Below are 15,159 nucleotides of genomic sequence, written 5' to 3'. Positions count from 1 at the left end.
CATATGATTCTGGAGTAGGGAGAGCATTAGCACAAAGCAGCGGTCAGCAGGCCTCTTTGGCAGCCCCTACTCCACTCAGCCCTTGCTAATCTTCACTTAGTCTTCCTTACATTGCTCACCCAAGTCAGATGAGAGCAGACCGGATTCCTAGGAACCCACTGGGGGAGCAGCCCTACCAAACAAAACACTTCATTTCTTTTGTCTGGTTGTTGAGCTAAAATGACCATCAAACCCTTAGCTTTGTGAAGAGGTGGTTGAGGGAGAAAAGCGTGTGAATGTGTTTGGGGAGAAGGTGGGAATGAAATGACATTAACCAAATCTTACCACTTCCTGCTACTCCACCCTCCATGTTTTCTGTTGAGGAGCCCTGCGCTTTGGCCATTTGACCCATAGACCAAGCCACACCCAGAGAATCATTGAAGACAGAGCTCCCCCTGAGCTCCTGTGGAGTGGAAGGTCGAGCTGCTAGGCTAGCTTCCTGTTTATTGGTTGCCATGAGGTAAGCAGCCTCCTCTATGGCAATGTTCCTGCCACCACAATGTCCTGGTTCACCACAGGCCTACCACGTGGAGCCAAAGGCTGTGAAACCCTGAGAGGAAGTCCGCCGAGAATGATGTAAAAAGGACGGTGACATATCAACTAAGGGTCCTCTACTTCCTTTCGTCCTCTGCTGGACACTGAAGTGGGACAGCAGCAACCATATTTGGAGCTCAGCACTAAGTAGCTACTGTTCCATTCAGAAACCAGCTGCCAAGTCCCCTCAGCTCACATCTTCGTCTTGGTTTTCCACAAAAGAAGTGCGTATACTTGGTGTGCTGGCTGGTTCCTATACAGAATCAATGGGAATCACACAGGGAGGGGGGGAAGTGTTTAAGGAGTGCTTGTTCTTACCTTGCACCCCAATTCTCTGTTATTCTTCCTCTCGCTGGTTTCTTCTCTTCCCGGAGCATGCCTTCTCTGGTGTGAGTTTCTTTTAACAACAACAACAAGCTATCAAATTTACACTAAGGAGCTGGTAACTTCTATGGACGACATATCCCAAGGGTAGACATCTTGAAAGGACATGTAGGCTGAGACAGTTTTGAAAAGAGATATTTCGTGGGTTGTAAGGTTTAAATTACTAGTTTATATTTATGAGGTCAGACCCTGGGCTGGAGACAGATGGGTCTGTGCCAGGCAAGACAGTGATAAATTCTGAGTTAGATCCATCACCAAGGCCATGCTGCCCCATTCTTGACCCTGGAAGCCTTGGGACTGCTAAAAGTATAAGCTGTTAAGTTCTCCACTCCATGTGTCCCCCATTGGCTGAGCTGTTATCTCCATAGAACAATGGGCCCCTCCCCCTCCTCCCCCTGCCCTGCCACAGGGCTTGGCCCATCTGAGTTCGCGCTCAGAAGTCAGATAATGTTTCTGGAGAAAGGAAACTAGTGAGATGGACTCAGGGGTTGGGGGAAAAGCTACTTACTTCCTCTCTTCTAGGCAAATAGGCTCCTTAAAGGGTTCCGGATATCTGTGGTAACATTTTCTGTCTGGTACAACCAACATGTGGCGGCTACTACCACCAGCAGCTCTGTTTCTTGTAGGTAAGTGGGGCTCAGTGGAAATGAAGGTAAAAGCTTATGATGGCCTGTGTTCAGCAGAGAGCTCCCCTTTCAGGTCAGGCATGGAACCCCCCCGCTACGGGCCTGGATTTAAGTCCTAAGACAGATTGTTAGAGTTGAAAGGCACCCTGGCTCTGATTTGTGCTTCATGTGGAGAGGGCTGTGAGTTCTCCCGGCTGGGTCTCCATTTCCCTAAGCAAGAACTAGGTGGCTCCTAAGGTTTATGCCTTCCAGTCCGACATCCCAAGTTCTCTTGTTTCCCCTCTTTCCAAGTGGGGTTTAGGTTTTCTTTTTACTGAGACAGGGTTCCTCTGTGTAGCCTTGGCTGACCTGCACTCGTTTTTGTAGAGCGGCCTGGCCTCGAACTCACAGCGATCTGCCTGTCTCTGCCTCCCGAGTGCTGGGACTAAAGGAGCGTGCCACCACCACGCTGGGCGCAACCAATCTTTACTTTAGAAACAAAACAAAAACCCTGACAGTTTAAACAGGGAACAAGGAAAAAGGAAACAATGTCAAAATCTAGGATTTGAGTTTCCTGCAGGATGGGCCCAGGGTGTTAGAGGAGGGAAGGAACCTACGGGAGTGAAGGTGGGAGGGAGGCTCCGGGCTCAGCACCCGATTCATGCTTTTTTCTCCCCTACCCCCCACCCCCCAGTTTCAGTTTCCTCGGACATTGGAGCTGGTGAGTTTCCCCTCAGGGCCTTAGGCTGATCGAGGCAGGCACATACAAAGCCACTGGAAGTTGGAAAGGGACGACTGTGTGACGGCTGGCATGTCTAGGGGGTGGGGGGTGGACTAGGAGCAATACCCTAACAAAGTCAGGACCCGGCTTAGTAGCTCTGGCCAATTTTTCTCCAACTACAGAAAGGGTCAAAAAAAAAAAAATGGGGCTAAGTGTTTCCCTGCCCGGACACTCTAAGAATAAGCCATAGATGGGCTTAGAGCACTGTGGGTTTGATCCCTCTGCCAGTGTTACCCTGAGAGTGTCAGGGAAGGGCAGACTCATCTGTGTCTTCCTCACTCCACATTCTCTTGATTCCACATCAGGTCACCAAAAAGCTCGGGTGATACTAGACCCTGGATGGGTCCAGCTGCTCGAGAAAGACAACGTGACCCTCAGGTGCCAGGGCACCTACTCACCTGAGGACAATTCTACAAAATGGTTCCATAATGAAAGCCTCATCTCATACCAGGGTGCCAACTATTTCATTGCAAGCGCCAGAGTTAATGACAGTGGAAAGTACAGGTGCCAGACAGCCCTGTCCACGCTCAGCGACCCGCTGGAGCTAGAAGTCCATATAGGTAAGTTGAAGGCAGAGAAGGGCCCTGAATTACTTGAGGAGAGCCAGTATGGTTTGGGTTAATAGAGATGAGATGTGGTCCATCAGATGGGAGCTGTAAGTTAGCAAAGCATCAGACTCTTTTTTAAAATTTTATTATTGTGTATACAGTGCCCTGCCTGCATGTACACCTGCTCGCCAGAAGAGGGCATCAGATCACATCATCACATTATAGATGGTTGTGAGCCACCATGTGGTTGCTTGGAATTGAACTCAGGACCTCTGGAGGAACAGCTAGTGCTCTTAATCTCTAAGCCATCTCTCTAGCTTCTCCTCCTCCTCTTCTTCCTCCTCCTTCTCCTCTTCCTCTTCCTCCTTCTATTTCTGTAAAGATTTAGCAACAAAACTCTTGCAGTGAGTACAGGATGGTGGCATTGGACGATTTCAGGAATTGGCATTTTCACAGGATACATACAACATAGCTATGTGCCCTGATGTCAGTGCATGCTCCATAATATTCATTAGTTAGACTGATGAATTTGTTCTTAGCATCTCAGTTTTCTCCTCATTCTCAGATGTTACCCTCAAGTTCATCTAAAAGGTCAAAGAGTGGTCCTCTTCAATCTCAGACCTTTTATTTTGTGTTGTTTTTGGTTTTGTTTTTGTTTTGTTTTGTTTTTGAGCCTGACTCTATTTGCATAGCGGTTCTATTTGTAAAATGTGTGGGACAGGCCTGGAGGGGTAGAAGGTGACACAGAAGAGGCACTACATCAGGGTCCCATTGAACTGGGCCTATCAAGTTGGTTCCTGGGGTCCCTTTGCCTCTAGCGATCCAACTAGGCAACACATTCCTCACTCTGCAGAGGTGCAAGAAGGAATATCAGTTATCTTGTTGGATGAGAGGAAGCAATAGAAAAACCACATCTTGGGGCTGGGGGTAAAGATGCTTGCTGCTGATAGGTGGATCGCTGTGAGTTCAAGGCCAGCCTGGTCTACAAAGTGAGTCCAGGAGAGCCAAGGTTACACAAGTCTCGAAAACCAACCAAACAAACAAACAAAAAGATGCTTGCTGCTAAGCCAGATAACCCGAGTTCAGTGCCCAGAAGCCACAGGGTGGAAGGAAAGAACCCATGCCTGTAAATTGTCCTTTGATCTTTATAAACATAATACAGCACATGAGCACACACACACACAAACACTGCACACACCACACACACACATTCACACACATACACACAGGTACATTTTTAAAAACAGAGAACTGAAGGGACAGGCATGGTGGCTTGTTCCTTTAATCCCAGCACTCATGAGGCAGAGGTCAGCTTGGTCCCCATAGTGAGTTCCAGGAGAGCCAGAGCTACATAGTGAGACAAACAAAACCAGAGATGACAAGGGCAGCTACCATTCGCCTCCTCCTCCGCCCACATCTTCCTCTGCCTTTCCTCCCTCCCTCCCTGCTTCCCCCATCCAGGCCCTCCTTTTGGCTTTTATACTGAGGGCTCCTACACTATTGTCGTGACCACTTCTATGAACACTCAGTCTCCTCAATCCTGACCACTGCAGACTCTCTCAATAGCCCTATAACTGCCTGTGTCTTTTGAAATCTAACTTTTGTTTTGTTTTGGTTTGGTTTTTTTGAGACAGGGTTTCACTGTGTAGCCCTGGCTGTCCTGGAACTCACTCTGTAGACCAGGCTGACCTTAAATTTAGAGATTCGTCTGCCTCTGCCACCCAAATGCTGGGATAAAAGGCATGTGCCACCAATGCTTGGCTTAGGAAGTCATTTTTAAATGTAATTTTTACCCTTTGGCTTAAAATACTTGTGAGTCCTTATTACCTGCCAAATGTAAGCCCAGCACATAGGGACCGTGCAGTCATCCTCAGCCAGCTTCTCACCCTCCTCATTCTTAGTTTTTCAGTCTCTGTGTGTGTGTGTGTGTATGCATGTGTGCGTATGCGTGTATGTGTGTGTATGCATGTGCATGTGTGCATGTGTGTGCATGCTCATGTGTGTGTTCCTCTTCTCCTTTAGACAAAAGGTCATGGTGTGAGCTGAGGAGCTGTGAAGGACAATTCTCAGGCTGGATTTCCATCGAGCCGAGGGCGGAGTGGTGACTTTCCCCTGTAGAAGACACCCACCGTCAGAATTTGGCCTCCCACTCCGAGACCTCTCTGTCTTCCAGGCTGGCTGGTGCTTCAGACCACTCAGTGGCATTTCTGGAAGGGCGACTTCATTCGACTGAAATGCCACAGCTGGCAAAACAAACCCGTGTATAAGGTCACCTACCTGCAGAACGGCAGAGGCAAGAAGTATTTCCATAAGAATTCTGAGTTCAACATTTCAGAAGCTACCTACAGCCACAGTGGCTCCTACTTCTGCAGAGGCCTTATTGGCCGAAACAACAAATCTTCAGAGACCCTGAATATCATTGTAGAAGGTAAGGATTCTTCAGGACCTTGTCCAGCATGCTAGGACTTCATATTGCCATGATGATGATGATCATCATCATCACGTTTTTCAATCGTATGTGTGCATGCATGCCTTTGCATGTCTGTGTGCACATGCCACAGCGAGCTTGTGGAGATCAGAGGGCAACTTTTGGAAGTCAGCTCTCTCACCTTCCACCTCACGAGTCCTGGGGATTGGACTAACTAAGGTGGTGAGGATTTGCAGCAAGAGCTTTTGCTGGCCTCTTTTCAAATTTTTTTTTTTAAATCTTAATCTGGCACAGATATAGAGGACCTTGTGTATTCTCAAAGGGTGTCTTCATTATTTTTATATATTACTGTGAAGAGACACCACCACCAAAGCAATGGAAGAAAGCATTTAATTGGCAGTTTGCTCACAGTGTCAGAGGGTGAGTCCCTGACCGGCGTGGTGGGGATCACGGCAGCAGGCAGGCACGGGCACTGGAGCAGTAGCTGAGCGCTCACATCTCCACTGTGTTTCACATAGCAGGCAGAGAGAATGAGAGGCTGAGCCTGGTGTGGGTGCCTTCTGCAACAAGACCACGCCTACTAATCCGTCCCCCAAAACAGTTCCACCAACTAGGGGGCTTTGAGTGGGCCACCACTTCAAACCTCTGCTCTTGCGGAAGACCTGAGTTCAACTCCAAGCACTGACATGGTGACTCACAACCATGCTTCCATAACTCCAGCTTTAGGGATCTTATGCCTCTTCTCACCTGCCAGGGCACTGCGTGAACATGGTACACATCCATGCATATGTACGTACTTATGTACATACAGACTTACACAAGTAATTAAATAAGTATTTTTAAATTAAAATTAAAACTAGGCCGGGCATGTGGCACATGCCTTTAATCCCAGCACTATGAGGCAGAGGCAGGTGGATCTCTGTAAATTGAAGGCCTGACAGGCTTAGCGGGGGGGCCACATAGTAAGACCCTGTCCCAAGCAAAACAAAAAGCAAACAACAACAACAACAACAAAACCCCCAAAACAACAGCAAAATGCAACTAGGGCTGGGGAGCTAGCTCAGTACATCTTAAAGTGTTTGCCTCACAAGTATTGATGGCCTGAGTCAGAGCCCCAGAGCCACATAGCATGCCAGACGTGGTGGCATACCATAATTCCAGTACCAGGATGTAGTGACCAGGGATCCCGGGGCCCTCCCATTTAGCTTAAGTAGTGAGCTCCAGATCAATGAGAGACCTTGTCTGTCTTAGCTCGCTTTCAGTTATGATAAATGACATGGCCAAAAACACCTGCGGGGGGAGGGGGGAGAGATTATTCCCGCTTACACGTCTATGTCATACTCCATCACTGAGGGAAGTCAAGCAGAAACTGAAGCAGAAACCGTGGAAGAGCACTGCTAACTGCCTGCTCTCTGGCTGATGCTCAGCTAGTTTTCTTCTGTAGCTTACCTGCCTAGGGATGGTGTTGCTCACAGTAGGCTGGCCTTCCCACATCAGTCATCTGTCAAGACCATTTCTCACAGATGGTCTAACTTGGGCAATTACCCAGCTGAGGCTCTGCCTTCCCTATGACCCTAGGTTGTGCCGTAATGACAGTAAAAACTAACCAAAATATTGCCTAAAGGAAGTAAACAACATTTCTGAAAGTGACACCCAAGGTTGTTGCCTGGTACTTGCTCTATAGCAGGCTGGCCTGCACACACAAACACATACACACTTATACCCATACTTACATACACAAACACACACATGTAACTCAAGTATATGAACACACAAGCACAAACACACCACATGCATAATTTTTTTAACTAAAAAAAAAAAGTTAAATCCAGCCGGGCGTGTGGCACACTCCTTTAATCCCAGCACTCCGGGAAGCAGAGGCAGGCAGATCACTGTGAGTTCAAGGCCAGCCTGGTCTACAAAGCAAGTCCAGGACAGCCAAGGCTACACAGAGAGACCCTGTCTCGAAATCAAAAGGAAAAAAAAAGTTAAACACAGGGCTGGAGAGATCCCTCGGGGGTTAAGAGCTCTAGCTGCCCTTCCAAAGGACCTGGGTTTGATTCCCAACACCCACATAGTGGCTCGCAATTGTAACTCCAGTTCCGAGGAATCTGACATCCTTTTCTGGCCTTCGTGGGCACCAGACATGAACTTGATCCACAGACACACATGCAGGTAAAATGTCCATACATATAAAATTTAAATTTAAAAATGTTTCAATAAGAAAAATATTGAGCTGGTCTTGGTGCGCTCCTATCTTTAATAGCAGCCCTCAGGAGGCAGAGGCAGGTGGAGCTCTGAGTTTGGGGACAGTATGGATTACATAGTGAACATAGTAAACCAGCCAGGCTACATAGTGAGACCCTGTCTTTACAAAATAACACAGAGAGGTGCTGAAGAGATAGCACAGAGGTTAAGAGCACTGTGTGTTCTTCCAAAGGTCCTGAGTTCAATTCCCAGCAATGATATGGTGGCTCACAACCGTCTATAATGAGATCTGGTGCCCTCTTCTGGTATTCAGGCATACACTCAGAACACCAGATACATAATAAATAAATTTTAAAAAAATAAAATAAGATAAAATAAAAACACAGAGGAGCAGGGCGTGGTGGCGCACTTCGAAGGCAGAGGCAGGCATATTGATGTGACTTCGAGGCCAGCCTGATCTACAAAGTGAGTCCAGGACAGCCAAGGCTACACACACAGAGAAACCCGGTCTCAAAAAAACCAAAAACACAAAACAACCCCCCCCCAAAATAAACCAGAGTGAGAGTAAAGTGCACGAATTTGTCCATTTTCTAGACAACAGTCACATGGCAATGTCACAACTGTCATGTGACTCCTCTAGACAACTTGCTTTGCCAGACCCTCTCTATTGCATCACCACCCAACAAGGAGAAGCTGTGTCTAAGCGTTTCACCTGCTAAGCTCTGCTCAGGTTTCATAAGATGGTGAGTCAGTGCAAGTGAGCAAAGAACTCGCCCGGGCCCTCCCATCTGTTGCTGAGTCTCTTGGGCAGGTGTCAGGAGCACTGTCTGGTGGTGTTGACCTCACTGTTTACTCCAAGTCCCCGCCTCAATGACAGTCATCTTTCTCATGTCTCTGTTTCTCCCACCAGACCGGACACCTTCATCCATCTTTCACCCGTGGCATCAAATCACTTTCTGCCTGCTGATAGTACTCCTGTTCGCAATAGACACGGTGCTGTATATCTCTGTGCAGCGGGGTCTTCGAAGTTCAGTGGCAGACTATGAGGAACCCAACTTCCATTGGAGCAAGGAGCCTGAGGACAAGTGAGCCCTTCTCCCCTGGGGTGGTGAGAGCAGTGATGTGGCATCTATGACCCTCTCTGCGGACTTGCAACCTTGTTATCTGCGTTGGGCACCATGCCTAGAGCAGCAGATATAATACAGAGAAAGACGCCCTCCCCCAACTCTGTCTTGTTTGTTTTATTGTCTCCAATAGACCATCTCAGGAAGAAGGAAAGGCCTGGGATCTTCAAGAACCAACAGGGAAGCAGCAGTGAGTATGTTGCTGCCCTCCCAAGAAGCGATGCTTCAGAGTTTTGCACTTTCTCCGTCCCAAACATTCCCTTGTAAGCAAAGCCGCAGCACGGGCCCTTTCCATGCTTAACAATTGCTCCTAAATAAACTTCTGTAGAAAAGCGAATGACTGGTTGAACTAGTGGGACAGTGGCTTGCATCTGTTCCCTCGGGCCTGGCTGCCTTCAGGGGACCTACAGGCTGCTTCCGGGAGTGTAGGAAATGCTGGGGACCTAGGCAGTGCAGCTGGACCGCTGAAGCTGGAGAAGGGAGGTCTCGCCCCTCCCTGAGCAGCCAGAGGCGGTTGATGATTGGTTGATGATTTCTCCGGGGAGGGGGACATCCCTTTCTGCCCTAGCCTACCACCTGTTCTCAGGCAAGTAACCCTAGTTCAGCTCCAGCGGAAAACAAAGAAACAAGATGTGAAACGAAGTTGTAGAGGGACTTGTTCAGAAGAGCGGCTTCAGCGGGAGTGGGAAGGGGTGAAAGAGGGTAAAAGAGGGTGAGGATTGTCATTACAAGGGTGTCTCCCATCCCCTGACAAGACTGCGACGCCCAGGCTGTGATAAAATGTGCAGAGATAAATGACTTCTGAACTGGTTTCAGAAGACAGCATCTGCTTTATTGCATGCGAGCAACCGCTTATACAGTGGAAGTCTATCGCGTGTGTGATCGGTTAGCACAATACCTCGGATTGGACAGTGAGCACTCACACACTATCCGGTCTCTATGCGGAAGAAGCATTTTAAAGAAGACCTGGAGAGCCCAAACTCCCCCGTAGGCTGGCTCCTCAGGGTACTTCAGAATTCAGTGAGTGCTCTGACTCTGAGGCACAAGGCTGGCTGCCATTCACAGCTGCACTTTCTCCTGTGGAGAGTGACCAAAAGATACTGAATTCATGTATGAAACAGTCAAATACTTTTCAGATTTATTTAGTTTTATGTGTATGCGTGTCTTTCCTTCATGGATGTATACACATCGTATGTGTGCCTGGTGTTTTCAGAGGTCAGAAGAGGGTGTCAGGTCCCCTAGAACTGGAGTAATAGATGGCTCTGAGCCAGCATGTAGGTGCTGGGAACTGAACCAGGGGTCGGGGGGGGGGGGAGGGGCTCTTAACCACTGAGCCATCTCTCCAGTCCCAAGTCAAAAAAATGGGGGGGGGGGGAGTTAATTGTAAAAAGCAGGGGAGGGAGCTGGAGAGATGACTCCTCAATTAAGAGCATTTGCTGCTCTTTCAGAGGGTCTGGCTTTGATTCCCAGACCCACATGGTGGCTTACAACCATCTGTCACTCCAGTCCTAAGCGGTCTGACACCTCTCCTGACCTCCATTGGCACCAGGCACAAAGCACAAATGTGGTGTGCATATGTATGCAGGGGAAACCCTCATACACATAAAATACGAGAGAGGAGAGAGAGAGAGAGAGAGAGAGAGAGAGAGAGAGAGGAAGGGAGGGAGGCACTAGGTCAGATCAGGGAGCCATCACCACCTGAGCCCAGAGATAAGGCTATCTTCCTGGACCAGAAGCTGTGACTAAGGGCATTAATGAGAAGTTGTGTATGCGATGCCAGCTTGAGGTGTTCAGGGGAGTCTCCGCGGGCATTGAGATGGTCTGAAAGCACGTAATATGGAAATGTCTTAATGTGTCTGCCTAGGCCATTGGTCAATTCTCAGGGGTGGGGTTGAAAAGAAAGCAGCAGATGACCGTGTTGTGCTAAGTGAACAAATACAGCTAGCTCTGGACCTGAGCTGGGGAAAAAACGTCTGAAGAGACCACCACGAGGTCCCAGAAAGGAAAGGCCAGAGAGGAGAGACACTTCTGTAGTAGTAAGCATTGCAAGTAGGAGTGACATTGGGACTATAAAAACCAGCTTCTCTCTTTCCATGCCCCTTCTCTGAAGACATGTGATCCTAGCCCTGTGCTCTCCCCACTGTACCTAGGCATAAGATGGTAAGTAGGGAAATCTCTCTAAAAGGAGACTGGCATGTACCCCAAACCAGTTCAAGCTGGGTCAGTTCTTCCTCCATCCCCAGGTGTAAGGGGCCACCCTTAGTGGCTCCTGGAGTAAATATAGGCAGTTCCACTTTGCCTGTAGGCTCCATTTTCTACACCTCTGTTCAGCACGTAGCAAGCTGAGGGTCAGCCCGAGGTCACATCACCCAGTCCCGGTCCCGAGAAACTGCCTGTTTACCTCATCTCTGCAGCGGCTTTCCTCAGAACTTATCTCCCTATGCTTGAAGTGTTTACTCCTGAGCTATATAGCAGAACACCTCCGTTAGCTCCCAGGAACCTGCTTGCTTATCACCTCTACAGCTACATTCTCTCAAAGTTTACTCCCTTATCGAAGTTTTTACTACCGGGCTAGAGAGCAGAATAGCTGCCGTTAGGTTTCCATAGCAACCCTGCCCTTGCCTCTCTGAGACCTTATAAAAACCCTGTGAAATTTTTCAATAAACTGGGTTTGATCAGAATCCAGACTTGCCCTCATTTCTTCGTGTCTCCCTGTCTCTTCTTCAGTCCTGCACCCTCTTCCAGGTGCTGTTTGAAGACCCCACGGGCGGGGGCACCCAGGTACATTGGAAAGACACTTGAGTAATAGAAACTATCTTGCCAGGCATGATGGTGCATGCCTTTAACCACAGCACTCTGTAGGCAGAGGCAAAAACCAAAAAGAAAGAAAGAAAGAAAGAAAGAAAGAAAGAAAGAAAGAAAGAAAGAAACTATCTTGTAGAGGAATGTTCACTCTGAACACAGCTCTTCTGGCCAGAGATCACATGCAAACACCTTCTAGGTCTGTGTGATCTGGCTGTAATACAAACACACTTTTTTGTTGCTTTGTTTTGTTTTTGTTTTTCAAGACAGGGTTTCTCTGTGTAGTCTTAACTGTCCTGGAATCACTTTGTACACCAGGCTGGCCTCAAACTCACAGAGATCTGCCTGCCTCTGCAAACACACCTGTAATCCAAGTGACAGAAGCAAACAGATCTGAGTTCAAGGCCAGCCTGCTATAGAGCAAGTATCAGGTAAAGAAAACCTGGGATCCAGGCGTGGTGGTACACGCCTTTAATACCAAATGAAGGTAGAGTTAGTTTGTAGAAGGTGATGTCTAATTGAGTGGCAGAAAAGATTTGACAGAATAGGATCTGTCCAGAAGAGAGCGGGAAGGGACACTACTTAAGAAGTCGTTTTACAGAGAGAAGAGGCTGTTTTAGCAGCACAGTAATAGAGATGGCTTCCAGAGAGAACTCAGGTGAAGACAGAACGAGCCAGAAAATGAGAAGAAGTCAGAAGACGAGAGCAGATTGCTAAACTAATTTGAGGCCAAACAGAGCAATTCCTGGCCGAAAGAGAAGCTAGATTGAATAAGTCGTCTGGGAGAAGAGTTTGAGCCAGAACGGCAGAGTTGAAGCAGCCAGCCCAGAGCTCAGAAGGAACAAGTAAGGGTGAGCTTATTCAGCAGTTAAGTCTCAGAGGCTGAAAGCATTCTAGGCCTAGGTTAGATTGTACAGAGACTAGAAGCTTCCAGGACTAGGCCTAGGTTACCAGAGGAGGCAGTAAGCCTCCCAGACAACAATTGAGCCAGGAGAATAAAAATTACTTTTACATTATCTAAATGTGATTGTTGCCAGGGGTGGGGAGGCTTACATTATTATTCAGAGATGGAGTGCAGGTTGGGAGTGGGAGGGTCGCATTGTTTGGAGAGGTTAAGTGTACCATAGTACATGCATGGGGAGGAACCAGGCTGTCCTGTGCGTTATAAGCAAGAGAGTGTGTGTATGCATAACCCAAAACCAAGTTGCTTTACCAGGACTGTAAAATGTCTCCTGAGCTTGCCTTTCTCCCGATACTCCCGCCTCTGCCTGCTTCAGCAAATCCTACCTGCGACGGCCACTACAACCTCACTTCAATATGCTAACAGTGCTGAAAAGATCACATGAACAGCTCAGTCTCATCCTTGATGGAGATGCTTTTCTTCTCGTGAGCAAAGCAGGCAGGTAGCAGGAGAGTGGAGAAAGACTGCAGGGAAAGTTCTTTGTAAGAGAGGACATGAAGGCGGGGAGGAGGGGCAGAGGTGGGGGGCGGGGCCCAGGCGGGGCGGGTTGCCAGGTAAAAAAGGAAGAAGGTGGAAGGAAGTTCAGGGGGAAGAGTCAAGAGTCAAACTGTGAGTTTCAGAGGTGTGGTTCTATCTATTGGATGTAAAAGAGTCGGTGAGGGAGAAAGGGGAAGTTCTGGGGCCACTTGCTGTAAGACACTGATATCTAAGCTAAAGAGGTGACATCGGATACCTCCAGGTACTGAAGGAGTTGACGCTGATCAGGTTCAGCGTTAACGGATTCTGGGGCAGCTACTGAGAAAGGAACTCTCAGACCTGAGAAAGGAAACTCCTTGCAGTACTAGGAGGCAATGCTGACATTAAGGAGAAAGTAAGGGCTGGCAAGTGGAGGCTCCAAGAATTGGCAGTCAGGGAGGGGATTCAGGAGTCGCCAGGCCAGGTTCCTCCGGACAAATAAAGAAGTTGTCTTCGGATCATTAGCACTGAACGTCCAAACTCCCGTAGAGTATCAGTTTTCTGATGTAATTTAAGCAGTAAACCTGCAACCGCATTTGCGAAAACGGATTAGCTTTAAGAGACCTAGCAAAATGCCTGCGCCGAGGTATTTCAGACAATTGGGCTTCTCGCTGCTAGCTGAGGAAGTTAGCCTTGAATTACTTGAAGTTACGAATTTCCGGAATGCGAGGTTCAAAACATGTCTGCCCGTCCCTGGGTGGGCTCGAACCACCAACCTTTCGGTTAACAGCCGAACGCGCTAACCGATTGCGCCACAGAGACAGGTGCTGCTAGCCGTCGCTGTCAAGTCATTTACTAAAGAATATATTGGTCGCTCCCGTCTGCCAAAAATTGTGATTGAAACTGACATAGAAACTGGCGACACGAGGAAGGGCACCAGCGCCTACTTCGTGAGAAAAAGGGAGCAGAAGAGCGAACCAAGACTCTGAGAAATCCAAAAATGGATGCTCTCTGAGAGTTTGGGAATTCAGGCGGTTTTGCTCAGAAACGTTGCTGGTCTAGATACTTTACCTATACCAATGTGCATGCGTGAGTACTGATTCATAAATCATTCTTTTTAACATAACAACCACGTTTCCAGGGGTGTCTGGCAAAAAGGACTAAGGATTCTTATAACAAAGCCAGTCATATTAGCTGTTGTGAAGTCTAATGGCACATGAGTCAGCAGACAAAACAGGAAAATTTAAAAGTCTTGTAACTTAATGACGTTAACAATGACACATCTGCAAGCGAATATCAAAGGGCATAGCCCCCTTAGTCTACTGCCTTCAGCTTAAGGGTCCTCGCCAGGGCTGGGGTGTAATGAGGCATTTTCTGTATTGCCCTGGTCTCAGGAGTTCTCTGGAGACTCTGTACAACAGACTTCTTCATGTCTGCTTCTGCAGCATGCCCCAATAATACAGAGATTCAGGTTAAGCATAGGTCAATGTTTTTAAAGATTTCATACAAACATAAATATCTATGTGCAGAAATTATATATACATATATTTATATTTTGTGTAATATATATCCTTGCTTTACATATATAAAATAGTATATACACACACATACACACACACACACACACACACATATATATATATATAATTTGCTACATGACTTTTACATTAAAATTGTTCTGCACTTGTGGTGATTTGATTGAGACTGACCCCATAGGCTCTTGTAATTGAAGGCATGGTCCCTAGTTGGTGGATTAGGAGATGTGGCCTTGTTGGAGGAGGCCTGTCATTGGGGGGGGGGGGTTGAGGTTTCAAAAGGCCATTCCCGTTTATGAATCAGGATGTGAGCTCTCAGCTACTGCTCCAGTGCCATACATGACTGCTGCGTCTGCCATGCTGCAAAAGAATGAACGAAAAGGGAAGAAGTAAAAAAAAGAAGAAGAAGAAGAAGAAGAAGAAGCATTTAAAGAGAATAACAACAACAACAGAAAAGAAGGAAACTGACAAAGAAAGCCAACTTAGGGGGAAACAGCATACCCCACAACGTAACTACCGTATTACACTGTTTCATTAAGCCTTAACCTAATCATAGGTGACATTACAATAAATGGTTTTTATATAATAAAGAAAACAGATGCTAAGTCGTCATATAATATTTTAAAGGCTGAAAGTTGAAGGAGTAAATCCCAGAGAGTCATATGAGGAAAAGTCAAATGGGGGGGGGGTGGACTTAAGGGGGGACTTAGAGGGGACACATGACTCAAATCCTTGCCTCCCTCCTGAGTTGGGC

General features: G+C 47.5%; 1 protein-coding gene across 3 annotated transcripts; it reads left to right on the top strand.

The window, feature by feature from the left end:
- Positions 1–1,372: 1,372 nt before the first annotated feature.
- On the top strand, positions 1,373–8,988 carry LOC311604080 (low affinity immunoglobulin gamma Fc region receptor III-A-like; the record flags this gene model as incomplete). Of its 3 annotated transcripts, XM_084793602.1 has the most annotated exons (6): positions 1,374–1,583; positions 2,257–2,283; positions 2,649–2,903; positions 5,065–5,319; positions 8,438–8,612; positions 8,785–8,988. In XM_084793602.1, the coding sequence occupies exons 1-6, from the start codon at positions 1,544–1,546 to the stop codon at positions 8,843–8,845; spliced, it is 813 nt and encodes a 270-aa protein (XP_084649728.1). In that variant the 5' UTR covers positions 1,374–1,543. The 3 variants fall into 3 exon arrangements, with proteins under 3 accessions (XP_084649729.1, XP_084649730.1, XP_084649728.1); XM_084793603.1 differs by lacking the exon at positions 2,257–2,283 and having other exon boundaries at positions 1,373–1,583; XM_084793604.1 differs by lacking the exon at positions 8,785–8,988 and having other exon boundaries at positions 1,373–1,583; positions 8,438–8,616.
- Positions 8,989–15,159: the final 6,171 nt, after the last annotated feature.

This window comes from Acomys minous, assembly GCF_964271855.1.
Source record: "Acomys minous genome assembly, chromosome: 1".
Taxonomy (NCBI): domain Eukaryota; kingdom Metazoa; phylum Chordata; class Mammalia; order Rodentia; family Muridae; genus Acomys; species Acomys minous.
Note: the sequence above shows the minus strand (reverse complement) of the source record. Positions and strands in the feature narration are given on the sequence as shown.